Source organism: Hyaloscypha bicolor (assembly GCF_002865645.1).
Source record: "Hyaloscypha bicolor E unplaced genomic scaffold K444scaffold_15, whole genome shotgun sequence".
Lineage (NCBI taxonomy): Eukaryota > Fungi > Ascomycota > Leotiomycetes > Helotiales > Hyaloscyphaceae > Hyaloscypha > Hyaloscypha bicolor.
Window position 1 is genome coordinate 1,179,398 of NW_020194517.1, and position 26,198 is coordinate 1,205,595.

A 26,198-nucleotide genomic window follows, 5' to 3' on the forward strand; every position below is an offset into this window, starting at 1 on the left:
CTCGGTCAATCCTCGCCTATAAAGGGGGACCTTGTACGACGTGGCGAACAGGAGCTCGCCAAAAGAGGGGCATCATAACAACAAAGTGCTGTTGTTCTATGTTTGGGATCGCCAATCAGGTGATCTTGAAATTATGTGCCTCGAACAAAATTCGAGGCACCTCCCACCCAGGGTTGCCTATGTTTCTGGTGCCGAATTCCCTGGTGGACCGGCGCGTGAGCGCTCCCAGCGGCTGGCCTATTGGGGTCGCTGCCGAATCGGCCTGCGGAGATTGTGGACTTAACAAGGGTTGATCGCAACATAACTTCACCGACACCACTTTTGCCTTTTTGCTTGAGAGCGTTATATCTTCATATCTTCTACCTCTTTTTTTTTTATCTTTCGCTGCAATGTCATTCAATTAAATTATTATCTCACCTCTTCTTCATACACTTGGAGGTCATGGAAGACTCGATAGCAAACAGCGCTACAGCAGCGGCAGCCAACAAGCCTCATGATGAGGCTATCAAAAAGGATGAAAGCCAACATCAAGAAGAAGTCCAGGGCGGCAGTAATTCCAATGGGGAAAGTCAACAAGCAGACACAATCGAGCCTGAGAAAGCCGAGCCAACAACTCACGAGATCGCAGCAACAAAATCTCCAGGAGCAGAGTCTCTTGGAAAGGATTACTCCATCTTTGGACCAATGGAAAAGAAATTCATAGTCTTCGTTGCGACCATGGGCGCCTTCTTCTCTCCATTCACAACGCAGATATACTTCCCAGCCTTGACTAGCATAGCCCAAGATCTCCATGTCAGCAACAGCAAGATCAACTTAACGATGACTACTTACATGGTTCGTTTGCACTTGGCCTCACCCCTTTCCCTTCTAACTTGTTTACTCGATTAGATACTACAAGCCATTGCTCCAGCATTCATTGGGAACCTTTCAGATACTGCAGGTCGACGTCCAGCTTATATCGTCTGTTTCGTCGTATACATTGCTGCGGATATCGCTCTTGCTCTCCAGAATAACTACGTCGCCCTCCTTATTCTGCGTATGGTGCAATCAGCTGGTTCTTCCGGCACTGTAGCTATAGCCAATGCTATCGTTGCCGATGTTGCAACATCTGCGGAAAGAGGAATCTACATTGGCATTACATCTCTCGCCACGATCCTCGCCCCATCACTTGGCCCCATCCTAGGTGGCATCATCTCCCAATACGCCGGCTGGAAATGGATCTTCTGGTTCCTCGCCATCCTCGCCGGCGTCTTCTTCATCCCCATGCTCCTCTTCATGCCTGAAACCTGCCGCCTCATCGTCGGCGACGGCTCCGTCCCACCTCCAAAATGGAACCGCTCCTTCACAAACCACCTCAAAGAGCGTCAACGACTCAAAGAAGGTCTCGGTCCCCCAGATTACGCAGAGCGCGACGCCCTCGCCAAGAAACGCGGCCCACTTCGCTTTCCGAATCCGCTCGACACCCTCGTCGTAGCATCAGAGAAAGAAGGCTTCTTCATCCTCTTCTTCGCTGGCATAGTCTACGCAGGTTTCTACGCAATCATGTCCGGCATGCCCTCGCAACTCAAAGAGATTTACAGCTTCAACGACCTCAAAGTAGGGCTCATGTATCTCCCCATCTCAGGCGGTTCTATCGTCGCGGCATTTGCTCAGGGAAAGCTCGTGGACTGGTCATTCGCGCGCGAAGCCAGGAAGATCGGGATGCCGGTCCAGAAACGCAAACAGCAAGACCTCTCTCATTTCCCGATCGAGAAAGCTCGTCTCCAAGTCGCGGCTCCGATGTTGTTGCTGGCTACGATTAGCACGGTGATCTATGGCTGGATCTTACACTACCGTGTTTCAGTTGCGGGGCCGATTATCATGCTTTTCGTTCAGGGTTTTGCGCTCGTTGCGAGTACGCAGTGTATTAGTATTCTGATCGTTGATATTAATCCCGGTCTGGCGGGCACAGCGACGGCGGCGTTTAATTTGATTCGGTGTTTGCTTGGGGCTGGGGCTACGGCGTTGATTCTCCCGATGACGGATAAGTTGGGGTTGGGGTGGAGTTATACGTTAATTGGAGGCGTTTATGTGCTTTTGAGTCCGATGCTTTGGGTTGTTGTTAGATGGGGTCCTGGGTGGAGGAGGGAGAGGGCGGAGCAGGAGGAGCGGAAGTTGGGGGAGAACGAGGAGAGGGAGAAGGAAAAGAGAGAACAAGGGGCAGGTGCTGAGGGTGTTTAGAGAGGGGTCTTCTATGGTTCATGTGGAGAATATTTGAGATTTTGATACCCGAGGAGCAGGAGTCGTGTTTTTATGGGCGTTTCTAATTTGCATCTGCAAAGAAGCTGGGAAGCCCTCGAAAAGAAAATAAAGTTGTCAAACGGACAAAAAGGTTGGTTGGCCCCTAGGACTTATTGTGTTTGCAGAATTTCCAATAAAAAATATCTATGAAGACCACGATCCGGTATCATGGTCTCATATTATCAGCCTCGAAGAATGGAGATAACGCGTACAAATCCGTCAGAGTGGCTCGGTTCATAACATTTGAGTGGTTCAAGGACGTTGAACTTTCAGAGATTGTCGTCATATGAGAAGTCGCTTCCCGAGACAGTATTTTTTTACCTCCAAAAGATATCAAAAGGTCAGAGCCTGGCATCGTCGAAAATAACTTTTCACGCGAAGATAACCACGATTATTCGAAATCGAAGAGCACGAAAGATAGATATCTTTTCGACGTCCATGCAGAACTTGGGATCCTCATGACTTATGAAGGGCATGACCTGGAGATGCCGACGAAGGAAAGGAGAAGGAAAAAGAGCAGCGAATAGAAGAGAAAAGAGGGCGCAGGGAGGGGGGCCTCTCTTGCGTGGTGTTGTATTTGTAAAAAGGCACTTGCGTTGAGGATGGGGGAGTGTGTTTCCCAAGAACTTTTCGGTTTTTGGGAGGCAGAAGGGAGAAATCCAGGCCTTGATGATAATCCAGTCGAGGTTTAGCCGACATTGACCCGAACGATAATCGCCACCCGTTCCCGCTCCACAAAACCTCCTTGAAACCCGAAGATCTTTACGGCCTTCCGTAGGCGGGGAGTATCGGCATCCACACTTCACCGTTGCTCCCCACATCTCCCCGCATTGTTCGCCGGCCGGAAGGGCCTGTCTTCCGCTTGGCAACCCGAGGTTCACCCGTTCCGTGGACGACGACATGTCGATCTGGAATGTCTTATCTTGAACACCCGAAGGCTTCTTGCCTCGAGTGGGTCAATCTCTCAAACTTGGGGCAGGTTAGATGGGGTTTCGGGCATGGAGGAGCTGTCTATCAAAAGGAACGCCTCTGCCTGCCGAACATCACCCGGTGAGGTCTCATTCGCACCAATTGTCAACACGATTTGCCCATCCGCAGCCATGTTTTGTCATTCCAGCCAACTGGAACGGCTTCCGTCCAGAGGCAGTTCAATGTTTCGCACGTATCAAGGTGGGGGTAGCTCCTTCCTCAACCCAACGTCCCGCATACTTGAACCATCTCTCTCTTTCTCCTCATACCTCCTTCTCTCCTCGTCATCTAAGTGTCTCAAACACTCTCGTTCCTCTTCAGAAGCATTGCTGTTTTATTCGTGCGAATTCTAGACAGCATGACCGCAGCCATAGACGTCGAAGATGTCCTCTCCAGACTCAACAACGTTGAGAAGACATCCCTCCTCGCAGGTTGGCTCTCCTCCCCTCCTCATACCTCACTCTCACTGAAAACCCCTAGGCTCCGACTGGTGGCACACCGTAGCCCTCCCCCAACACGGCGTCCCAGCAATCCGCGTGTCTGACGGCCCAAACGGCGTCCGAGGTACCAAATTCTTTAACGGCATCAAAGCAGCCTGTTTCCCATGCGGTACCGCCTTGGGAGCAACATGGGACACCGAGCTGCTGCACAAAGCCGGCGTCGCCATGGGCCACGAAAGCAAAGCCAAAGGCTCGCACGTGATTCTTGGCCCTACCATCAACATGCAGCGCTCACCCCTCGGTGGACGAGGGTTTGAAAGTCTGAGTGAAGATCCCGTGCTTGCTGGTCTCGGAGCTGCTGCACTCGTCAATGGGATCCAGGAGACGGGAGTTGTGGCGACAATCAAGCATTTCGTTTGTAACGATATGGAGCATGAGAGGAATGGGACCGATGCTATTGTTACTGAGAGGGCGTTGAGAGAAATTTATGCGTTGCCTTTCCAGCTCGTGGTTAAGGAGAGTCAGCCAGGGTGCTTTATGACGGCTTATAATAAGGTTAATGGATTACACGTAAGTGAGAACCCGAAGATTCTAAAGGATATGTTGAGGGGGGAGTGGGGGTGGAAGGGTTGCGTTATGAGTGATTGGTGAGTTCTTCGGGTTCCGGATATGGAATATTGAGATTGATGATTGCAGGTGGGGGACGTATTCGACAACTGGCGCGGCAAATGCTGGCCTTGATTTGGAGATGCCAGGTGCTACGAAATGGAGAGGCGAAATGCTGACCCAGGCCGTTGGAGTCAATAAAGTGCCACAACACGTTCTCGATGAGCGAGTTCGCAATGTTCTCAACCTTGTCAACCGCTGCGCTGCTGCGAATATCCCGGAGCATGCTGAGGAGAAAACTGCTGATACGCCAGAGACGGCTGCCTTACTGAGGAAGATTGGAGGAGAATCGATTGTTCTGATGAAGAATGAAGACAATATCCTACCCCTGAAGAAAGACAAGAAGGTAATTCCTGCAACTCATATCCTACGCTTCATCAATTGACTCACTGCCTAGACCTTGATCCTTGGCCCGAATGCAAAGATTGCAACCTACCACGGAGGCGGATCCGCTTCTCTCGCAGCCTATTACGCAGTCACCCCCTTTGACGGTATCAGCGCCCAACTCACTACCCCACCGTCATACACTGTCGGTTCTTACGCCCACAAGGAACTTCCCCTCCTCGGAACAGTCCTCAAAACCGATAAAGGGCAGCCAGGCGTGACATTCAGAGTCTACAACGACCCACCATCAGTCAAAGACCGCGAGCTCTGCGACGAAATCATCCTCGACAAGACTGAATTCCTCCTCATGGACTACAACAACCCGAAAGTCAAAAGTGCTCTCTGGTACGCCGACATTGACGGGTATTTCACTGCAGAAGAGGATTCCGACTTTGAGTTAGGACTTGGCGTCTATGGTACAGCAAAGCTTTACGTCGATGGCAAGTTGGTCATTGATAATGAAACGAAGCAGACGAAAGGAACGTTGTTTTTCCATTGTGGGACGGTGGAAGAGAAGGGTATTCTGTCTGTGAAGAAGGGGCAAAAGTATCATATCAAGGTTGAGTTTGCGAGTGCTCCGGCTTGTAAATTGGATCAGGGGAGCAATGTGCTGTTTGGTGGTGGTGCGGCAAGGATTGGTGGTGCGAAAGTCATTGATGCGGATAAGGAGGTGAAGCATGCTGCGGAGTTGGCGAAGGATGCTGATCAGGTTATTATTTGTGCTGGTCTGAATGTACGCTATCTCCCTTGGCCACCTTTTTCGTATTTGCTAATCTTTAAACAGGCCGACTGGGAAGGCGAAGGCACAGATAGAGAAGACATGTCCCTGCCGGGGCACATGGATGCTCTGATCTCCGCCGTCTCAATAGCAAACCCCTCCACAGTCGTAGTAATGCAGTCCGGTACACCCATGGCAATGCCCTGGATCTCATCTGTCAAAGCCTTAGTGCATGCCGTAAGTCTCTTGCTCCTCCCATCCTCCCCCCATCTAACTTTGAACAGTGGTACGGCGGTAACGAAACAGGAAACGCCATTGCTGACATCCTGTTCGGAAACGTCAACCCCTCCGCTAAACTCCCTCTCTCCTTCCCAAAACGGCTCCAGGATAACCCCGCATTCTTGAACTACAGGACTGAAAGAGGGAGAGCACTTTACGGTGAAGACGTCTACGTCGGATACCGATGGTACGAAATGCTTGACCTACCAGTCCTCTTCCCATTCGGCCACGGACTCTCATACACTACTTTCTCTTTCTCCGACCTAAAGGTTGATAAGACGGATAAAGATCTCAAAATCGCCGTGAAAGTCAGCAACACAGGATCGCTCGCAGGTGCAGAAGTCGTGCAAGTCTACATAAGTCAAAAGAGCCCAAGTATCAGGAGACCGAAGAAGGAACTGAAGGGCTTCAAGAAAGTATTCTTGGAGAAAGGGGAGAGTAAGCTTGTGGAGGTGAAAATTGAAACGAAGTATGCAACCAGCTTTTGGGATGAGATACGAGAAGCCTGGGTCAGTGAGAAGGATACGTATGAGGTGGTTGTTGGGGGCAGTAGTGAGGAGGTTACGGTTGTGAGGGGGAGCTTTGAGGTTGAGAAGACGGTATGGTGGAATGGGTTGTGAGATGTGCATGACAATCTGTGAGCAGAGGGAATGAATGGTGATGAATAATTTTGAGACAGACTTAGGCAGCCAAGAAATGGAGGGATGATTCCACACATGTATCGGGACAGCCCCTTGATTGACTGAAGCCTCTTTTCCTGATGTTGACAAGCTCCAAATCTTATTCATTCACGAGTACCAGAGCATAGGTGGCTGCACTCCATTCAAGATGACAGGCAATTCACCAAAACTTTCTGAATCACGGTTCTCTCTGATCCCATTTGGAAAGTTCTACTTCTTATGTATCTACTCAGCTCATCCTCCTTTTCATGTGAACTTCGGACTGCGGCACCGGAATGCTCTTCAAGCAGCTATCAAAAGTCCCATTACCTCTCATCCTCCACTTCATCTCCCTTGCCACAATCTGCGGCATCCCAACTTTTCCGAACCCAATCCAACCCTCTCTCTCATTATATGCCAACACTCCACAGACTCCGCCTACACATCCGACGTAGCCTTTCGAATAATAGCCCTAAACAACCAGAATTTCTACTGCGCCGGGCACGGCGCTAAAAACCTCACATGGAGCTCAAATCACGCATCCTCAAGCCTGTCTTGGAGTAGGCAGTGTCCTGCGTTTCCTCCCTGACCCAAAAGAAGAGAATGAGAATGAGAGAGATTGGCTGACTGTCTAAATAGAATGTAGGAGGTAAGCAACTCCCCTACGGCGAGAGGGTCTTCCGTGGCTATCCCACCCTCTCTGATAGGATAGACAGCTGGGATCTCGAGTGAGTGAACTACGACCGGGATAATCCTGGGTTTTCAGAGAGCACTGGACATTTCACGCAGATTGTGTGGAAGGCGAGTACGCATATTGGGTGTTCTAGGACACAATGCTGTGAGTTTTCCCACTCCTTTTCTCTCTTCCCCCCTTATTATCGGCTTGAGGGTAGGGGAATCTAATGAAAACAGCACGTGGATGGTGAGTAGTTTGCCACTACTCTTAGCAGGAAATACAATCGGCATCCCGAATGCCTTTACCAACAGTGTAGGGAAGCAGATATCTGGGTCGCCCAGTTTGGGCGCTGCAGGCACTTCATCGTTTGTGTCACCTTCTTCGCCAATGACGAATCCGGAGACTCCTTGGGGTCGTCCTGGTCCGCCCCAAGTTGAAGACGGGAAAAGTGTTACTTCTGGTGCTGTTAGGGGTATCAAAGGAGCATGGAGCATGGAGGGTTGGCAAGGGTGGCAAGGGGTTGGAACTTATGGTAGTGTGGAAGGGGCATACTGGCGTTCTTGTGTGCTTGGATGGTCGTTATGCTGGTGTTGTGGTCTTTGGTTTGGCTAGTTGAGTGTACCTGATGTTCGGCAAAGCAAGCGACAGCCCATGTCTCAATTAGATGATACTTTCGAGACCACCAAGGAATATAGCTGGCCTTCTCAATTTCAGTATTCTAGAGTCTCTGTTAATCATGGGATGCTAGGATCGCCAAGATTATGTGGAGAATAGTTGATCTCTCATGCTCTGAAATTGCGAATAGCTCTAAAACTGTTAGAATGTAGGAACTCCTATTACTTCACAAACTTCTTGAGTCCATGGACAAGACTTGGGGGGGGTGTTCAATGTATTCCCTTGCCAGCGGATCCCACGTGATGGAATGAGGGGTTGAAGAAACCTGAAACAACCCCACTGTTGGTGACGTACTTGCAGCCAATTCGACGTCCATCCTCCACTCATATCTTTCCAAGGCAAATACATCTTCCCTCTGTGGGCAAGCTCGAAAGCTATGCAAGCTCTGATAGGATTGAATATAGCATTCGAGGTTCTGTCTCATGGTTTGCTCAAACCAAGCTGATCCTGGCCAGAAACGGCAGCAACTGCTCTTTAAGTACCTGCAGCAGAGATCCACAGAACAACACCCAGTCTGCAGCTACTCGGAAGTATGCTTTCTTACTGCAACAGCAACGTTGCATGCAATTGGGTCAGGCATGCCTCAATCCCACGTCATAAGCCTAAGGACTTCTCCATTCAAATATCCGCGACGGTCTCAAGATCACTCTGGGCCCTGTGCAGCCTCTGGAAACCTTTGGTCAACTGAATATGTTGCTGTCAAGCTTCTGGATATGGGCAACCTATCTCATTCTTGGCCTCGCTGCTCAGTCAACTCAAGGCATCCTTGACCTAGTGGAGAGACGATTGCCGAACCATGTCGATGACTTCGAATTCCGGCTTCTCACAAACTGGGCAGGAAACAGTACGAAACCCACGAATGACAATTATATTGTCTCTTCGACAACGGCTGGGAAGATTCTAGTTGAAGGAAACTCGCTGAGCGCACTTTCAAGCGGGTGAGTTTCCTTCCATCTTTGAAATTGGGCGGGATTAATCAAATGACAGTCTCCATCGATATCTCACGGATGTCGTTCATGTGGATATTTTCTGGTACATTGGTAACCAGTTAGAAGTCGGCCCCTCGACTTTGCCAGCTTTGAACGCTGCTCTCACAGGATCCAGCATCGTCCCCTGGAGGTATCATTTCAATACGGGTGAGCCAGAACGTCGTTTCTCCCTGTTCTTATCGATGACTTACACTTGACAGTAACTTTTTCATACACCGCTGCATTTTGGACATGGGAAGACTGGGAACTAGAGCTCGACTGGCTAGCTCTCCGGGGCGTGAACTTGCCTCTCGCCTGGGTTGGACAAGAAAAGATCCTCGTCGAAGTCTTCCAAGAACTTGGAATGACCGACGATGATCTTTTCTCTTATTTCAGTGGACCTGCCTTTCAATCTTGGAACCGATTTGGGAACATCCAAGGATCGTGGGGAGGAGATCTACCCTTGGAATGGATCGACAATCAATTCGAGATGCAGAAAAACATCACAAAACGAATGGTCGAACTCGGGATGACACCCGTGCTTCCGTGCTTCACTGGTTTTGTTCCTCGAGCAATTTCAAGAGTTTTACCGAATGCTACGATTGTGAATGGATCTGACTGGAGCGGCTTCCCGGCTGAGTATACAAACGTGACTTTCCTAGAGCCCGTTGACCCAACATTTGCAGCACTTCAGAAGAGTTTCATCACCAAGCAGGCTGATGCTTTGGGAAACATCACTCACATCTATACCCTCGATCAGTACAATGAGAACAACCCATACTCAATAGATCTGGACTACCTCAGGAATGTATCCTACAATACCTGGCAGAGTCTCAAAGCTGTGGATCCAGATGCAATCTGGATGATGCAAGGCTGGCTCTTCTTCTCCCTCTCAAGTTTCTGGACGAATGAGCGTATCGAAGCATATCTAGGTGGCGTCGAGGACGACAAAGACATGATAGTCATCGATCTCTTTTCTGAAACCGCACCTCAGTGGCAGAGAACGAATTCCTATTTCGGGAAACCTTGGCTTTGGTGTCAGCTGCATAATTTTGGTGGAAATCTTGGACTGTATGGACAGATCATGAATGTGACCATCAATCCGATCGAGGCACTTGCCAATTCGAGCTCTTTAGTTGGATTTGGCTTGACGATGGAAGGTCAAGAAGGGAATGAGATTATGTATGACCTCCTCTTAGACCAAGCATGGTCCGCATCGCCTATCGAAACTGCAACATACTTCTCAAACTGGGTGACCCGTCGGTATGCCGGCAATGGCCCCGTTCCCAGCGAGCTATATATAGCATGGGAAATGATGCGCACGACAGTCTACAATAACACCAACTCCAGCGTCCAAGCAGTCACAAAATCAATTTTCGAGCTGACGCCAAATATCACTGGAATGTTCCGTGCCGGGCACCACTCAACAGCCATCACATACTCTCCCAACACCCTGGTAACAGCATTCAACCTCATGTTCAACGCCTCAAAAACAAATCCAGAGCTGTGGAACAATGCAGCTTATCAATACGACATGGTTGATGTCACTCGACAAGTATTCAGCAACTCCTTCGATCAGATGTATCGCTCTCTCGTCTCAGCATACACGTCGTCTAATACTTCAAACACCACCATCTCCACATTGGGCAAGAATATGACCTCTCTTCTCACAACTCTCGATAGGGTCCTGAGCACCAACCCCGCTTTCTCCCTCTCTACATGGCTCTCCGCCGCTCGAGCAGAAAGCACGAATGCAACGCTTCAGAGCTTCTATGAATATAATGCTCGGAACCAGATCACTCTATGGGGACCTAGCGGAGAGATCAGTGATTATGCATCCAAAAGCTGGGGCGGGTTGTTGAATGGATATTATGTACCTAGGTGGCAGATGTTTGTCAGTTATCTGCTTGAGGTGCCAGTCGCGAGGTATAATTACACGGAATTGAATAGCCGATTTTTGGCTTTTGAGCTCAAGTGGCAGACGCAAGGGATGAATGGGACGGTGCAACAGACTGTTCTTGAACAGGCAGGAGGAAAATTACAAATTCTTCTTGAGGGTGTGGTGGGGAGCTCAGACAATGTCTTTCGGTAGAGCTAATTGGATTATGACCTTGCATCTATCGAGAGCAAATGTACCAAGATGACGGCTAACAATGTTGCCAAGGTAGCCTCCTCTCAGATTTTCTTCGCCTTCTTGATTGGTGGCAGCACCTAGCCTCGACTTCCCGCTCTCACTTCTACAAATTTTATCTTCAGTATTTCCCAGTCCTCCAGCTCGTACGAGTATTCTTCCGCATCCCGTTCTTCCTTGACCTTCTGCATGACCTTTCGTAGCTCGCGTCTGATCTTGTCCCCAGTCTTTTGAAGAGGCAAGGCCTCCCACTCCTGCTTTTCCGATTCTGTGATAGAATTCTTGACATGGCGACGTTTGAGAGAAGGAACAGCAAAGTCGACATCTCGCTGCGATCCCAGATCTTCATAGTCTCCAATAACAATCAGAAGCTCTTTCACGCCGCATTTCGCAACCATCTTCATTCTACCTAAACTTCTTCGTCTTTTATCGACAAATTTAGTAGAGTTGACCCAGGAGGAATAATTGGTCGGGCGGAAGCTCTAGTGAGGACCGTATCCAGATTGCGAGGACTAGCAGAACCGCCCAATCCAACACCCGCACCCGTAATAATGGTCACCACTGCTTCACTTATCGGCATGAGAGTTCTGTTTGCAGATCCAATGAACCTCATCGGGGCAAGGAATTGTCTTCATGGTCTCCAGTCAGCCAAATCGTATCGATATCGAGGTTGACATAATTTCGGATTGTTCCGAGCACCTGCGACTTAAAATTTCAACTTGGGGTCTCAGAACTTGAGAGCCTGTCGGGGATATTATCGAGGGGTCCTGCCTGAATGTTAGGCCACGGCCACACATCAAAAATGAAACACTCTGCCTGGCGAATATTAATTAATCAAAAGGTCGGAAATAAATAAACATTGCATGCGCTTAAATATTAGAAGGTCTAGTTAATAAGTTGGCTGGAGACTTGGTACTAAAGTGGCCGACTTTGTATGGGCCGACTTTTGGTGGCTATACGATACTAATAATTTGCAGTTTAATTAAACTATTAATAGGGAATATTAAGTTAATAATTATAATAAGTTTGGTACTATTATTAAACGATTTTATTAAGTTAATGTTCTAATAAATAATTATGAAGTGGCCGACTTTGTATGGCCGACCGTTGGTTGACAACGTCCAGAAGCTGAAATCGCGTTTTTGGTCTCGATCAAGCGATAATTGCACGTGACGCCCTTCCTAGCAATTCCGTCCTGCTTCCTCGACAGAAATCAACATTTTGGTACTGCAGCCCTTATAAAACAATTCAGAATGAGACTCTTCAGTTTCTGGTTGACCAAGAAGAAAGGTGAACGAGCTGAACAGAAAGCGAAGGTGCATCGGAGAGGAAGAACTGTGATAGGGAAGCTGATGGGTTGTTTCAACGCTCAATATCAGAAGTGGAAGACTGTAGACGATATCTTGTCTCCTGTAAAACCGTAATACTGGACTATGTCTGAAGATCTGGGCATAAAAACATAAGCCACGGCTGGAACTCAAATGAGCTTCCTCAGTACACGAAAGTCCGGGTGCAACTCGCACACCTGAAAGTCTGTTTTATGTTTCTAAAGCCCAAAGCGAAATTAAAAGTATATGCGAGAAATCGATTTGCAGAAGAGATTATCTTTGTTTGGTTAATTTCCAGTTGTTCAGTAGCTAACGAGCAAAGCCCAAAAAATGATAGAATGCAACTCGGCGCTCGAATTCCGGGATCCCGCCCACTCTCATTACCTATTGTATTTGACGTCCTCCTTTGGTGGAAAGGACCCCACCCTTACTCGTATTTCTGACCTCGGTGAATCCGACTCTCGGTATCTCCCAATGAGAAGGTCGTTCAGGCCATCAAGCCAAACATCCTCGAAGTTAAACTCGCTGTCTGAGGACGTCTACGAGGAAGATAATCGACAATTGTGTGGAGAATTACGGGCGACTGGCCCGCCTTGGCACATCTCATTTTGCGATGAGAACTATTATTTCCTTCCCAAACTAGTTACTCAGCTATCAAGTAACGAAAGATGATTGCGCTGGAAGTGGCAAAACGATTTAGCATCATCCAAAAAGGTTTCAAGCTGCCGTATCAACGCAAGAGACGTTTCAGCTTCCTGTCGCAGTATCCTCGACGTCAGATTACGGAGTTACGCAGCTCTCCATAATCCAAATCATTCCTAAATCAAGTTCTTCATTATGTCATGCGAGTGTACGGTACAATCATCATAATCCACAAAAAGACGGTATCCACAACGCCCTGAACCAGCCCTTGACAAATCTAAGCCATCGCCGCAGCAGTTCTATTTCCACGCTCCAAGTTTCTACCAGCTCCAGTCTTCTTCCCTTGACCCGGACGAGCCAAGGTATACTTGGCAAACGCACGAGCGAGAGCCTTTTTGCAGCTGACCTTCTGACTTCCCACGAACGAGTCGATGGTGACAGCGATAGCACGGTCAACATCTTGCGAAGAGACATAGTCTGACAAACGCATTCGGCAGAAGGCTTCACTGATTCTCATGATTGCTTCAAGATGACGGATCTAGAAATGTTAGCTGAGTTGGTCATCGGATTTGGACAGGACTTACGGTAATTGGATAAGCTCCAGTTGCCAATGACTCTCTCCTCATATCTGCGAAGAGCTTCGAAACCTTCTCCTCATCGATGTTATATAACTTAGGACTACATCTCTCCCGAGCATAGAGGATATATTTTCGGAGCAGCTCTTGTGCAATCTCTCCCTCCTGTTTGGGCTCGCCTCCATTAACAGCCCCAGCACGAACATCCGAATCATGCTCCATCTCCATCGTAGCTTGGTTCTCATCGGTGGCTTGAGAAGCTGGGTGAGATCGACCATGGGATCCAACGACGAATCTTGCAAGTCGCTCGTCCTCAGCTGGGTCGACAGTATCGCGAACAACGCAGAGGATATCGAAACGGGAGAGAATAGGCTCCGTGAGCTCCACGTTTTGTGAGAATGGAATCGTTGAATTGTAACGACCTCCGATTGGATTTGCTGCTGCGATGATGCCGCAGCGAGCTTGCAGTGTTGTCACAATACCGGCCTTGGAGATTGAAATGGTTTGCTGTTCCATAGCTTCGTGAATGGAGGTTCGGTCTTGATCGTTCATCTTGTCGAACTCGTCAATGAGACAAGTTCCTCTATCGGCAAGCACCAAAGCACCACCTTCCAATGTCCACTCGCTGGTCAAGGGATCCTTTCGCACAGAGGCTGTGAGACCAACAGCGCTAGCACCTTGACCTGTGGCAAAGACGGCGCGATGAGCAGTCTTCTCAACGTACTTTAGAACTTGTGACTTAGCAGTTCCTGGGTCACCGAGTAGGAGGACGTTGATATCGCCACGAATGTGATGCTTGCCCTGTCTGTCCTTGGCAACACCGCCAAACAATGAGAGAGCGACAGCTGTCTTGATATCTGTGTGGCCGTAAATGCTAGGGGCTACGGAGTGGATGATCTTGTCGACGATTTGGGGATCACGAGACAGAGCTCGAATTTCTTGCTCATCTTCTTCTGTGAGTCTGAAGCCGGCAAGCTGGTCATGAGACTTGACAACATTGTTGGCCTCGAGAATAGTAGCGAAAACTGGAAAACCATTCTTGTTGTTTAGCTGGGCATCATAGTTGTTGCGATAGACGCCAGTGACCTCAATTTCCTCTCCAGGCTTTGCCTTGTCAATGAGATCCCACAGAAGGATAACCTCACGGTGACGGGGAAGACGGCCTGCCGGAACAGTGCCTGGAGACTCCTGGAGAGTGAGTTTTTGGTAGTTGCGGTAAACCGTCTTCTCCGAGTTGAGGTTGAATGGCCCACGAGATTGACAGTTCTGGCAATAAGAGATCTTGACTTCCACGTTGGATTCCTGTTGGAAAGGTCCAAGTCTAGTCCCGCACTTGTTACAGTCGAACATGACATACTTCAATTGCGGGAAAACACCACTCCGTCGAGTAACAACACCACTAACGCGGACCAGGCAATTCAGATGGGTTTGGCGCAATTGACGGAGAGTGTAGTGAACTGGCAAGTCAGAAATGCGAACATGAATCTCAGAATGAATGCGTTCGTAATCGGGATAATGAAGAAGAGTGGCCTCCATGGCAACCTCGTCAAACAACTTAAGCATCTCTCCTGGAGCATTCGCCAAGAAGTACGCCAGGATAGCCTTCGAAGAAGAGAGGTGGTCGTATGAGACTTCCAGGGACTCTGCGTTGACTTCTCCGAGAGTTCGAATGTGACTTCCGTAAACTGAAACTCCGTGCTCGTCGGTGTACTCGGTCAAGAAGGCCTTGAATTCGCGCTTGATGGTCCTTTGCACGGCGTGCTGCGAGACCCATTCGACCAAGCTGGATGCCTTGACATCTTGCAGGGTCTCAAGAGACAGTTCCTCTTCCATGATATCATCCTGCATATCCTCGTCTTCGTCTTCATCGTAGTGGTGACGGCGGCGTCGTGGCTGGGCTGTAAGATCGAGATCACCTTCGTCATCTTCATCTTGGAGGAATGCTGCTGGCATCCGTCGTTGGCGGGCAAGTTCCCGATCCCGGCGATTGAGGCGTGCTTCAAGACGTCTTCTCTCGGCAACATCAAGATCACCATAGTCGCCCTCATCATCAATGTCTCGATCATCGTAGCGATCATCCTCTCGAGGCTTGTAATCACGCTCAAAATTGTTTGCGAAGAGGTCAATTCCGTCTTCGTCTTCAGCCATCTCGTCGGCATCGTCAATATCGAGAGCAAGCTCAACATCTTCCTCAACATCGTCGTCATCATCGCCTCCATGCTGGATGGGATAGGCAGGAGGGGATGATCGGATATCGCCAGCGGGGGAAGATGCACCAGCATTGTCATCTTCAGGCTCTCTTGAACGCTTACGACGGTTGCGTCCGCTCGCCACTCCGCGATTTGCGGAAGACATACTTGGTCGAAGGGGGGAGCTGAAGCAAAGGTCAGTGGGCGCTTGACAGAAAAGGGGGGTGATTGAGATCTGGAGGTCATGGCTGGTGGGAAGGGATTATTGTGCTCTGCGTACCTGTCCATGATAAATCAAAGTCCCGAGAATCTGAAAGTGGTTGATAATGGTCGTCAGAATCCTACTCTGAAGCAGTTGGGAGAAGAATTGGGAATGAGAGAGGCTGCTGGCAAGAGTTTGAGATGAGCGCGCGAGAAAGCGCGTCGGACGCGATTACGCTAAGCCCGTCCAGGCGATAGCGCGACTCACGCGTAAAGTGCTTCCCGTTTAGGAAGGGCGACCAAGACTCAATGATCTCAGCCTCGATTAACATCTCTCATCAACACACAACTTCAACTTCAACTTCACAAAATATTGCATTGACCAGACATCATGGATCCTCCACCTCTTCCGAATTCCACCTTCAGCGAACTTGCGGACAGTCAAACGAGTGGCCCGTCCCGAAGCCAGAGCTTCTCCCAGACATCTGACGATTCACACACAGCAGCTGAGTGCGTTCTCTCCATTGGTGTTTCCATCTCAATGAAGCGCGTCTCAATATGGCGTAGCTATATACTGACAGACTCTGCAGATTCATCGACAGCCAACTTAAGCTCGAGGCTGACGCGCGCGAAGCTCTTCCATTCGTGAGAGATCCCATGAGACATTTCTATTTCATCACTAATTAGATGTTACAGAAATTCGAGACCTGCACGAAGGAAATAGGCCCGCTGCGACAAGTTCTTTTCTCTTGTTTGACCTGTAATCCTCCCCCGGCCAACCCGTCCGACCCGTCCAACTCAGCGGGTGTTTGCTACTCCTGTTCGATACAATGTCATGGCGAACATACATTAGTCGAACTTTTCAACAAGAGGAACTTTGTTTGCGATTGCGGAACGACTCGTTTACCAATGACCTCGCCGTGCACTTTACGTCTAAATCCCGCGACCAACACAAAGGGCGGCGTACATTCTGAACAGCCAGTGGCAGACAATAAATACAACCAGAACTTCAAGAATCGCTTCTGCGGGTGCGAATGCGATTATGACGCGTACAAGGAGAAGGGGACGATGTTCCAGTGCTTAGGACTTGGTACTGTTGAGACCGGAGGATGTGGCGAAGATTGGTGGCATCCAGGATGCGTTGTTGGATTGGGACCCAATTGGTATGAATCAGCAAGCCGGACAGCGACACCGAGAAAGCCGAAAACAGACGGACTGCTACAATCCATCACCGAGGTCACAGAAAACGTTGTTGACGGAGAAGGGATGCCTGATGCTCAGAATGGATCGAATAGTCTTGGAGGCACAATCGCTGGGGAACCCGAGGATGAGGATCCTCCACTCCCTCCTGGATTTCCTGATGAAGACGATTTTGAGGGCTTCATATGTTACAAATGTATTGATGCACATCCTTGGATTAAGAAATATGCTGGGGCTCCGGGATTTCTTGCTCCTGTCTTCCGACGCAGCGCTGCCCCATCTCCAGAGACGGGACTCCTTGGAAAGACGGAAGACGTGGTCTCGACCCTCATCTTGAATGCAAAGAAACGCAAGGCAGATGATGAAGAGGGTTCCGAGTCATCTGGACCATCCAAACGAGTCAAGGACGAGTCTGCTGATCCATCAGCCTCCACAGCTGCAGACCCAGCCTCCGCCCCGGTACCTGAAGCAGCTACAAAGAGCGAAGAGGATTGTAAGACCAAGGCGCTACCTCCTGCGCCCACAGGCCAGATATCGCTATTCTTCAAGCCCGACTTCCGAGACCACCTTTGTCGATGTTCAGACTGTTTCCCGCTTCTGAAACCGCATAGCCAGCTTCTTGAAGAAGAGACTATCTACGAGCCATCTATGTCAGGAAGTGAGGATGATGCCGAGGGCAGCACTGTTGGAAGCGGCAGTCTTTACGATCGCGGCGAAAGTGCACTCAAGAATGTCGATCGTGTCAGAGCCATCGAAGGTGTTATGGCATACAATCATCTGAAGGATAAGCTTAAACCATTCTTTCAACAATTTGCTGAAAGCGGCAAGGCTATCAGTGCTGAAGATATCAAGGCTCATTTTGCGAAGATGCGAGGCGATGAGCAAGCCATCCGAGAAGCTGGTGAGGGTGCGAAGAACGCAGATAACAGGAAGGAGCAGAGCGGATATTGATGTAAGATGATAGCTTTTACTATTTGGGAGTAGGATAACGACGAAAAGCGAATTGGCTCCTAGCAGTGTCTTTCTCAATTTGTTCCACCCTCCTGCCGTACAACGCACTCTCATTGCGGTCATTCTCTCCTCCCAGCCCCGGTAGCCGCCCGCCAAAACGTGCAGCTCGACCACTCAAGCCTCATTGTTACCGAGCGCTGTGTACTGGTACCGAGAAAGTTTAACGATGATTAGTCTGGACTCGATACCCTTTGAGAGCTTCGCTTAAAGTGCGAATTGCAACAGTGAAATGTGAATTTGGAGAGGCGAGAGGAGAGGATTTCGAAGGGCTTGAGTGCCGGTTGGGCTAGCGCCGGAGTAGACTGCATATCGCCTAGCGCAGCCAACCCCCCTTTCCTCCTGTTATCAGTGTTCTGTGGCGACATTTCTTTTCCCTGCTACTAAGTGCAGCATCGGGGGCCGGCCCTCATCTTCTTCTGGCAGTCCAAATGCATCTACCTTCGAGCAAGGAACACAATATGTATTCTTGGAGTACGCTCGAGGGCTTCTGTTCCCAGGATGGGATATATGGCACCGTCTGCTCTTGCTTTTCATTGCATGCACTGAGTTGAAAACGAACAAACACAGCTTCGCAATTCAGTAGTTACCGAAGAGCAATTAAGGTTCCATTAAAGTCATAAAGAAGAAGAAAAGGCGCTCACAAGTAATCCACATGCATAAGGAATTTCTGCAAAGAAAACAGTGATCTTCCCTCCCAGAGCCACCAACCGACGCTCAAACCATTACCGCATCATTGATCCTAGCCAAATTAACTTGACCGTTGCAGCCCTCAGTTACCGGCTTGAGTCTGCAGATCAACCCTCAACTTTTGCACAATAGAATCCGCCCACTCGTCAATCTGATCCCACTTTCTCTTATCCTCAAACTTTTGCCCAAAGCACCTCACCAACAAGAACTTAAAGCAACCATTCAAGTCCTTCTCTTTGTATTCCCCCTGGAACAACTTATGCCCCCTCAAAGTAACGTATTTTCTCAACCACTTCTCCATCACCTTTTCCTCGCCAGCGACGCCGGAGTCAGGCGGCATGCCGACGCTGAAAGCCCATGTTGGCTTCAGGTTGTCGTGTAGATAGCCTTGGTTGCGTTTGACGAATTCTGAGGATTGCTTGAGCCATCCTTGGAAGTGAATTGCTGAACCAATGATAAGGACATCGAAGTCTTCGGCCGAGGTGGTCTTCGTGATTGCGGAGAGGGTAGTGTCGCCAACATTTCCTTGTCGAATTCTTTCTTCGATTCGCTCTGCGATGGACTGGGTTGAGCCGTGGGCAGAGTCGTAGGCAACGAGGATCTTCATCTTGGCATATGTAATAAAAGACTTGTGGTTTCGGTGACCGAGAAGTTGTTTTGTGTTTTTGGATTGTAGAAGAATATGTCTTGACAAAATGTTCACGTGTGGTTGTGAATGCTAGGAAATTTCTTGGAATATGAGTTTTACCTTCCCTTTTAAGATTGTCTGATGGTGAGGTGAGAGTTCCGTTTGGTATCACACCACCACTCCTGTGAATGTTTCCATGGTGTGATCGGCCAATGGAACCGTCGAAACAGGATTCACTACCGAGAGCCATGCAACGTACAGTATGGAATTTCGCAAGGCTGAATTCAATGGAATCATCTGGTTGAGGGTTCCCTTGCGGCGTAGTAGTCCCATTATGACGATGAGGACGCATTAATGATTGACGAATCAGGAGACGAAGCATCACCCCACGACAACCATTCGCCGACTGTACCAATATCAGAAAGCAATACTGTGTCCTTGTACATTAAGACTTACCAGCTTAGCCAAGCATAGACGCAAAGCTAGGAATTGACTGTAGTCTGGTTTTTATTCCTGCATTCTTAACTTCTCCTTTCTCTTCCTTTCCGTTACATGTCTCCCCAATATCCCAGTATCCCAAAACAATCTCACGTCATATATCTGCATCCCGTCAGTCCCTTCATACATCCCCGCCGCCTTCCCAACAGTAAGAACAAAAAACCTCGGCGCAACGATCTCCTCCTGGTCCCCCTTTAATCGAAAGCGCGTTAAAAATTGAGCATATACTACAGCCTGCCCATTTTCGTCTGGCACCACCCGTGCCTCTATCATTTCGTGATGTACTCCATCGAACGGGCTGAGCAACCTTTGCATACACTGCCATATCCGCGGCCCAGAAACATGTATATTGCCTTTCGTGTCGTGATGTACCGCTGACGGAGCGTAGAAGTCGGAAGATGGACTTGATATTAAGTCAAGGGAATCGACTTTACTGAAGTATTTCTCGATGAATTTGAGGATAGGCGATTGGCGGGAGTGCTCATTGCAAGCTCCGTGATGTGTGAATATCGACATCGCGTCAGTTACACAAGGACCAGCAAGTTTTCTGAGTTTGTGCAACGTTTTGAGGTTTGATTTGGAGCTTGCTTTCCCATGCCAAAGTGGATCCTGACTTGTTATATGTTCTTTGTTGCTTTGAAAGGTTTGTTTTCTTGGAATGGGTTCCGTGTTGCGGGACTTGGTCACGGAGGTATGCAACGGCCGTAAGATTCCCACGCTGGTTCTCGCCCTCGATGGCCCGCATAATCACCGACAAGCTCACTGAATGATATCCAATTGGTTGACAGACGATTACTGAACTAACGTTCGACCATCAAGATGCGAGGCTCGGTTTTTAGCTTTATTGACTGGATTTAGTAATAACGCACTGCATCGCTTGAAAGTACGGAAATTGTCCTAGTCAGGTAAGCATATTTCCCCATGAAAGGACCCCCAAATGTTTGGATTTGGAGACCCCGAGAGTATTCTCATAGTAAACATCTCGATTATGCAGACCCACCTTTAGACATGCCATTTTGCGACTCCTTGTCCACCACGATTCTCGATCGACGTCAAAATCCACCTTTGCCGTCTCTCGCCCGAAGCTTTCCCAGACATCGTACCAGCGGCATTTATAATATGCAACTTGGATGAGAATTAGTAAATTCCGCCATCACAAAACGTGAATCTGACAGTCCGAAGCCTGGTCATCCATCCTTTGGAGGCAAGTCCATTCCCAACATTCGTCAATCTTCCTCTTTATGCTGCATAAACGAAAGCAGTACATCGCTCTTTCTCGAAATTGCAGATACCGCTAGGAACTTTGGGACCAAGTGAGGAACCCCGTTCATATTGCCGGCCGGACTCGGGTAGAAATGTAGGTCTTCTTCGGGTCTTCGTCGGCTATGGGCAGGCTGAGATACCCTGGATATACGTCGAAGGATAAAAGAGTGGATGGGGGATCAATGTTTGTATAAAGTTCTACCAGCGGAATCAGTTGCTAAGTGCAAGTATAAGGTTATAAAGAAGCAGAAGTCTTACCTCGAAGCTCTGCCAGTTGTCCTCAAGGCTTGCAGCGCTAACTTGCGAAAAACTGCCGCTCCTACGACGAATTCTCGCAGACGGTTTCTGCCCCCCTTGCCTGAGAGCAGTGATTATTAGCTTGGATGCCTGTTCTGTGGCGACGAAAGATAGCAGACTCTCCTCGAAACCCCATTACCAGACATGATGGAGAAAGTGGTTTGGCGATCGATCCGCCTGTCGCAACAGCTCCCAGAATAATTGAACGATAGAGATAAGTAGCTCAAATACTCAATATCGGATATTGCGACGTTATCCATTCTCAAACCTCACCAGCAAGTGAGGTGTGAACAAGTTGTCCTCGGGGAGTCGGGGACGATCAACAAGATACGACGACCTTGGGCGTCGGAGTCAAGTCAACCCGTGAACACTTCCCAGCTTTGGAACACCCACGGACAATATCCAATATTTGGCACCGGGTATCGCAGCATTTAACTCCTGATCTTCTTCAACGGCCCCCCAAAAATAGACCTTTCGATAAATGCATTCTATTTCGAGATGTCCCATACTGAGTTTTGACCCCTCCGACGACGCCAAGGAGCCTCTTCTGACAGCGGGCATCTTACGCCACTATCTTAAGCAACGAATCGGACCCCAGCCCCTCAAAACCTTAGTTCAGCACCAGTGGGTTGCCTCTAACCTGTCTCTCCCACCGCAGCGCACCCACCGCACCGCGCCGCATCTTCCCCTCCGTCCCGAACCCGATACCGTGCCGAATCGGTAACATGACCAAAGCACAACCCACTACGCCGCCCCAGCGCAGCCATGCCTCGGTCGAGTGTACGGCACACAGGCTCACGGGAGCATTGTACATTGTACGTTAGTGCTTAGGTTAGCTTAGTCTTTTCCTGCCGTTTCAGCCGTAATTGGGTGAAGAGCGAGGGGCTGGGGTGGGAGAATCCCGGTAAGGGGGCTTTGTGAGGTAGGGCTGAGGTTGGAAAGGAGTTTTTCGTTGCATGTCGTGCTTTTTAGCTCGCAGCCTAAAGGTTGGATTTGCAGCGAGAGTGATAGGGGATGGAGTCGGGATGAGATTAGCTTGCTACTAGAGCGGTTTTGTCTGTTGGCGTCTGTTTGTGGTTTGATGGGCCATGCGGGCTATCGGTGTTATTGGCTCGATTGGCTTGGGGCGTGTAAGCTAAGTATTCTTTCTTCTCAAGGGAGGACGAACTCATCTTAATCTTCGCGGCGAGGCTTCTGCTCGATTGTTGAGGTTTTCTTGTTCTGTCGTTCATCAACATGAACTTAACAGCCTGAGATGATGTTTCCATATTTGCCGATCTCAAAGTAAGTAATTCAGGTGAGCTATCAGCTTCTCTGATATAGGCACTTGTCCGAAAGTAGATAACAGTCATGCAGAGCTAACTGTATTTATAACAGACTCTTCCAGCTAAATTCTCGCGAATAGATCCCCATATACGCCTACCCTCCTCGACCCAAATTCATCAGAGCAGAGCACTCGAAGCTTCCAAGTCGCCAGTGTTGTCAATGGTTTCAGGTGCTCCCCTTAATGGATCATTCTTCCGATGACAACTGGTCCTTCCTCACAGAAGAACTGTTGTCATCTCTATTCGGCGGAAGCTCGACACTGAATCGATATTGTTCGACGGAGGCCCCACCAATGAATCCATGAGCGGGCCATCAAATCCACTGCGAAATTATGAAAGAAACAACAAGTTTCGGGGGACAAGCATGCAAGCTGTGAATCGGCAAATTCATCGAGACGAGAAAAAGTAGCGATATTTATCCCAGTCTACCATCTGGAGATTGAGAAAGGGTTTGCAAGGGATCGAACTCCAAAGGACAAGGGGTTATCTGGATAGAGCTTTATTTCTACTTGTAGTTCTGCCACTCCTCAAGCAATACCCACGCCTGCGCGAACACTCTATCGATGGTAAAAACGGCGGCTGAAATTCTACATCTTGCTTACCAGTCCGGCGACCTCCACAGTCGGAAATAGTTCCATGCTCACAGCCTTCTGCATACCAGGAAGCTTCACCGGCCACAAAATATTCAGCCAAGACGAATCGAAAGACGGTTAAGAATCCACAATCCACTACTCACAAGCAAGTCACCACGGCACTAGCTCGACAACTCCCCACAGACAAGAAAAGATAGATGAGGATATACGAGAGAATATTGTCTAGAACCTCACCACCGATAAGCGCTGCCGCAAAGCCTTCAACCACCTGGTGGAGAGGATGAAGGAGGCGGCAGCGGAGAGAGCAGACGGCATCAAGAGACCACGCTTTTGAATTACCGCATCGATCAACGGACGAAGCTGATGTGCCTGAGAAGTTCGGAAAACAGATACGAGAGATTGTTTATTCCAAGGCAATCCGGCAGGTTTATCGAATGATGCCAAAGCGGCTCGAAGGAAAGATCTGCCCCAAAAACGTGTCCGACTCTCTCCACTATGATATGCGTCGCTGGTGAGTGTTGGATGGTGAACCAAATGACGGCCTGGATCTCCTTGCAAAGCAAGCGTAGCCAAATATGGGTTTCTTCCGACCACACCAGGAAGGCTCGCCGTAGTCTGCTCAATTCATCTCCGTTCTGAAGCCAGACACAGCGGCGAGCGTTGCAAGTATGATTCATTTTTGAAAGGGAATAAAGTGCACTGAGGAGACTTCCTCATCTTTCCTTCTTCAAATTCCTCTTTTGCATGTGGTAGCAATGCTCCCAGATCCTCGTCATACAATGTAACTTCGATTGCAAGCAAGTCAGTGTCTAGGTGGCTAATTTGTGCAAGCTAAGTAGTAGATTTCTTGGTCATAAGGACACTTGTCAAGCAGACAATGATGCAGGATAGAAATAGCAAAGCTAACGCATATAGCAGAAGCTCCAGCCAAAGCAACAACCCCACCCCAACACTCCCTTTACAACAAGCAACGTCATATCGCCACCACCATTCCTCCACCCCTCTCACATCATAACCCCCAGCACACACAACCTCCCCAACCCCCCCTCTCCGTCCCAACCAACCACAAGATGCATCCTCATAAAAATCACCCTCTGCTCAAACAACCTAATCTGCTCGCCGGTCATCGCACTTATTTCCTCCACGCTCCTCCCAAAGAATTTCTCCCAAGCACGCGGACTCCAGACCAGTTTACCAGTGGCGATACACCCTGTTTCGTCAGCGAGGCGACCGATGATGCGCGGGTTGAGGGAGAGTGTGAGCGGGGTGGAGCAGTTGCGGCAGGGTGTGCAGGGGCTGTTGGAGAAGATGGGTACTCCGCAGCTGAGAGACGACAGTCAACGATTGGGAAAAGGAGGAGGGGAAGAAAGGGGAGGAGAAGTACCATTCAGCACACATGAGCATGTTCCGGCGGTGGATGGACACGAGGTTCATCTCCAGGATCGTGACGCTGATGAAGCCCGAGAAGGTCTGGTTGCCATCCGAACGGACCCTGATCAAATTAGTCTAAGGGGAGAAGACTCGCAGGAAGAAAGAAATTTTTTGGGGAAATACCCACCAATTATCCAGCTCCGCAAGAGTAAACAACATCCGGTTAACCCCATACTCAGCAGCATCAATATCCCACCTGCCCTCTTCCACCTTAAGACACAAACTCTCCTTCCTCGTCAACCCCACCGCATATTTCCTCAGCCACTCCGCATCGCTCCCCTCCGGCTCAACATCCACCATCGTGCTTCCAATGATCCCAAGATTCCCCTTCCCATTCAGCCCTACCCTGTACCCCGGATTTGAAACCAACAGAACCGTCTCGCCCGGCTTCCAGCTCTTGGCGGACTCAATCATCTCGTTCCATACCGTGAGTCTCACTTGACCTGTATGGTCAAAAAGCAGGATCTCAGCAAGCTCACTCTCACCTCCTCCATCTTTACGAGAGATTTTCTTCTTGCCGCCGATACTCTTCACACAAACCAATATCTTCGCACCGCTCACGCCATCATGCCCACTACTCAGATAACTATCCAGCGTCATGAGTCCCGGAAGCGGGTGGCCTTTCTTGTATTCCAGCGGCGTTCTGCAGATGCCGTCAGAAGAGGAGGCATTGGTGTGTATCACCACGTGATCGCTCGTCACTCTGCCCGGGAAGAGGTTGGCGTGCACGAGAACGGAAGGGCTGTGCGGGACGTCGGATTTGGAGGTGTCGGAGATGAAGACGGTCCAGATGGTGAGGAGCTGGCCGAGGATGAGGGGGTAGGGGTTTTGTGCGAAGTAGAGCTTGATCTGCATGCTATCAGCCTAGGCCCTTCTCATCTCAGCCTCTCTCCTACGAGCCTACAAGCAAATCCAAAGTAACACCTCAGAAACAGACACAACTCACAGATGCAGCACCCTCATCATCCCTCAAAATCACTGCATGAAAGCCCCTCGCCTTCGGCTGCTTCTTATCCTTCCCCAATATCGTCTTCACATTCACAACCCTGCCCACAAACGTCACTGCTCTCGGACCTGGCACGAGGTGCGAGATACTGCATTCCTTGTACTCGCGCTCTGGGTTCCATTTTCGATGGAGGGGGTCCATGGCGTCGGAGAGCTCTTCTTCGGTGAAGCCGTCGCCGGCTTTAGCCGGCGAGGGCGGAGGATTGGCGGGGTTGGGGAGGCGGACTTTGGGTTTGTAGAAAGCTTGGATGGAGGGGGCGTCGTTTACCATCTTGGTGAGGAGGGATGGTGGCTGGGCGGTGATGTGTGGCGGAGAAGATCTTTGAGCATGATGGGAAACCGAAGGGGAGTGAATTTCGGCGCCTTCAATTAAGCGAGTGCTTCCCCTTTACTGTCGCTACGATGAGTACTTGGCCATATAGTACCCATGTTCAGCGAGAACACGGTACAATCAATTTACCTTTAAAACAGGGAATTATT

The 26,198-nt window shown here is 49.3% G+C and overlaps 8 protein-coding genes across 8 annotated transcripts; 4 read left to right on the forward strand and 4 right to left on the reverse strand.

Annotated features, from left to right (window-relative positions):
• Positions 1 to 379: 379 nt before the first annotated feature.
• K444DRAFT_552703 (MFS multidrug transporter-like protein) lies at positions 380 to 2,471 on the forward strand. Its single transcript, XM_024876593.1, has 2 exons — positions 380 to 834; positions 889 to 2,471. The coding sequence occupies exons 1-2, from the start codon at positions 442 to 444 to the stop codon at positions 2,218 to 2,220; spliced, it is 1,725 nt and encodes a 574-aa protein (XP_024743029.1). The 5' UTR covers positions 380 to 441; the 3' UTR covers positions 2,221 to 2,471.
• An 844-nt stretch (positions 2,472 to 3,315) lies between these two features.
• Positions 3,316 to 6,462, forward strand: K444DRAFT_580890 (glycoside hydrolase family 3 protein). Its single transcript, XM_024877718.1, has 6 exons — positions 3,316 to 3,680; positions 3,730 to 4,336; positions 4,386 to 4,701; positions 4,753 to 5,472; positions 5,524 to 5,694; positions 5,742 to 6,462. The coding sequence occupies exons 1-6, from the start codon at positions 3,608 to 3,610 to the stop codon at positions 6,354 to 6,356; spliced, it is 2,502 nt and encodes an 833-aa protein (XP_024743030.1). The 5' UTR covers positions 3,316 to 3,607; the 3' UTR covers positions 6,357 to 6,462.
• A 1,657-nt stretch (positions 6,463 to 8,119) lies between these two features.
• Positions 8,120 to 10,880, forward strand: K444DRAFT_580891 (glycoside hydrolase family 89 protein). The gene is made up of 3 exons (XM_024877719.1): positions 8,120 to 8,684; positions 8,734 to 8,882; positions 8,936 to 10,880. The coding sequence occupies exons 1-3, from the start codon at positions 8,437 to 8,439 to the stop codon at positions 10,804 to 10,806; spliced, it is 2,268 nt and encodes a 755-aa protein (XP_024743031.1). The 5' UTR covers positions 8,120 to 8,436; the 3' UTR covers positions 10,807 to 10,880.
• Positions 10,881 to 12,791: 1,911 nt separating this feature from the next.
• Positions 12,792 to 15,951, reverse strand: K444DRAFT_580894 (putative DNA replication licensing factor mcm2). Its single transcript, XM_024877720.1, has 3 exons — positions 15,860 to 15,951; positions 13,400 to 15,764; positions 12,792 to 13,353 (listed from the first exon to the last, which is right to left on the reverse strand). Exons 1-3 carry the CDS (start codon positions 15,865 to 15,867, stop codon positions 13,093 to 13,095), a joined length of 2,634 nt encoding a protein of 877 aa, XP_024743032.1. The 5' UTR covers positions 15,868 to 15,951; the 3' UTR covers positions 12,792 to 13,092.
• Positions 15,952 to 16,171: 220 nt separating this feature from the next.
• K444DRAFT_624640 (metaphase-anaphase transition protein-like protein mlo2) lies at positions 16,172 to 17,931 on the forward strand (the record flags this gene model as incomplete). Its single annotated transcript, XM_024882426.1, has 3 exons — positions 16,172 to 16,290; positions 16,371 to 16,425; positions 16,477 to 17,931. The coding sequence occupies 3 exons, from the start codon at positions 16,172 to 16,174 to the stop codon at positions 17,929 to 17,931; spliced, it is 1,629 nt and encodes a 542-aa protein (XP_024743033.1).
• Positions 17,932 to 18,681: 750 nt separating this feature from the next.
• Positions 18,682 to 19,831, reverse strand: K444DRAFT_164225 (uncharacterized protein). The gene is made up of 2 exons (XM_024870680.1): positions 19,763 to 19,831; positions 18,682 to 19,712 (listed from the first exon to the last, which is right to left on the reverse strand). The coding sequence occupies exon 2, from the start codon at positions 19,686 to 19,688 to the stop codon at positions 19,008 to 19,010; it is 681 nt and encodes a 226-aa protein (XP_024743034.1). The 5' UTR covers positions 19,689 to 19,712; positions 19,763 to 19,831; the 3' UTR covers positions 18,682 to 19,007.
• Positions 19,763 to 20,134, reverse strand: K444DRAFT_607562 (uncharacterized protein). Its single transcript, XM_024879194.1, has one exon. The coding sequence runs from the start codon at positions 20,075 to 20,077 to the stop codon at positions 19,814 to 19,816; it is 264 nt and encodes an 87-aa protein (XP_024743035.1). The 5' UTR covers positions 20,078 to 20,134; the 3' UTR covers positions 19,763 to 19,813.
• Positions 20,135 to 24,050: 3,916 nt separating this feature from the next.
• K444DRAFT_607565 (uncharacterized protein) lies at positions 24,051 to 26,036 on the reverse strand. The gene is made up of 2 exons (XM_024879195.1): positions 24,841 to 26,036; positions 24,051 to 24,774 (listed from the first exon to the last, which is right to left on the reverse strand). The coding sequence occupies exons 1-2, from the start codon at positions 25,566 to 25,568 to the stop codon at positions 24,501 to 24,503; spliced, it is 1,002 nt and encodes a 333-aa protein (XP_024743036.1). The 5' UTR covers positions 25,569 to 26,036; the 3' UTR covers positions 24,051 to 24,500.
• Positions 26,037 to 26,198: the final 162 nt, after the last annotated feature.

Excerpts from the sequence above, each read along its gene's own strand:
- K444DRAFT_552703 (XM_024876593.1), top strand. The coding sequence starts at position 442 with ATGGAAGACTCGATAGCAAACAGCGCTACAGCAGCGGCAGCCAACAAG. Across the intron at positions 835-888 it reads TAACGATGACTACTTACATG|ATACTACAAGCCATTGCTCC; the intron begins GTTCGTTTGCAC and ends TTACTCGATTAG.
- K444DRAFT_580890 (XM_024877718.1), top strand. The coding sequence starts at position 3,608 with ATGACCGCAGCCATAGACGTCGAAGATGTCCTCTCCAGACTCAACAAC. Across the intron at positions 3,681-3,729 it reads GAAGACATCCCTCCTCGCAG|GCTCCGACTGGTGGCACACC; the intron begins GTTGGCTCTCCT and ends GAAAACCCCTAG. Across the intron at positions 5,695-5,741 it reads TCAAAGCCTTAGTGCATGCC|TGGTACGGCGGTAACGAAAC; the intron begins GTAAGTCTCTTG and ends AACTTTGAACAG.
- K444DRAFT_580891 (XM_024877719.1), top strand. The coding sequence starts at position 8,437 with ATGTTGCTGTCAAGCTTCTGGATATGGGCAACCTATCTCATTCTTGGC. Across the intron at positions 8,685-8,733 it reads CTGAGCGCACTTTCAAGCGG|TCTCCATCGATATCTCACGG; the intron begins GTGAGTTTCCTT and ends ATCAAATGACAG. Across the intron at positions 8,883-8,935 it reads GAGGTATCATTTCAATACGG|TAACTTTTTCATACACCGCT; the intron begins GTGAGCCAGAAC and ends TACACTTGACAG.
- K444DRAFT_580894 (XM_024877720.1), bottom strand. Across the intron at positions 13,354-13,399 it reads CTGGAGCTTATCCAATTACC|ATCCGTCATCTTGAAGCAAT; the intron begins GTAAGTCCTGTC and ends TAACATTTCTAG.
- K444DRAFT_164225 (XM_024870680.1), bottom strand. The coding sequence starts at position 19,688 with ATGCTTCGTCTCCTGATTCGTCAATCATTAATGCGTCCTCATCGTCAT.
- K444DRAFT_607562 (XM_024879194.1), bottom strand. The coding sequence starts at position 20,077 with ATGATAGAGGCACGGGTGGTGCCAGACGAAAATGGGCAGGCTGTAGTA.
- K444DRAFT_607565 (XM_024879195.1), bottom strand. The coding sequence starts at position 25,568 with ATGCAGATCAAGCTCTACTTCGCACAAAACCCCTACCCCCTCATCCTC. Across the intron at positions 24,775-24,840 it reads CTTGCGGAGCTGGATAATTG|GGTCCGTTCGGATGGCAACC; the intron begins GTGGGTATTTCC and ends TAATTTGATCAG.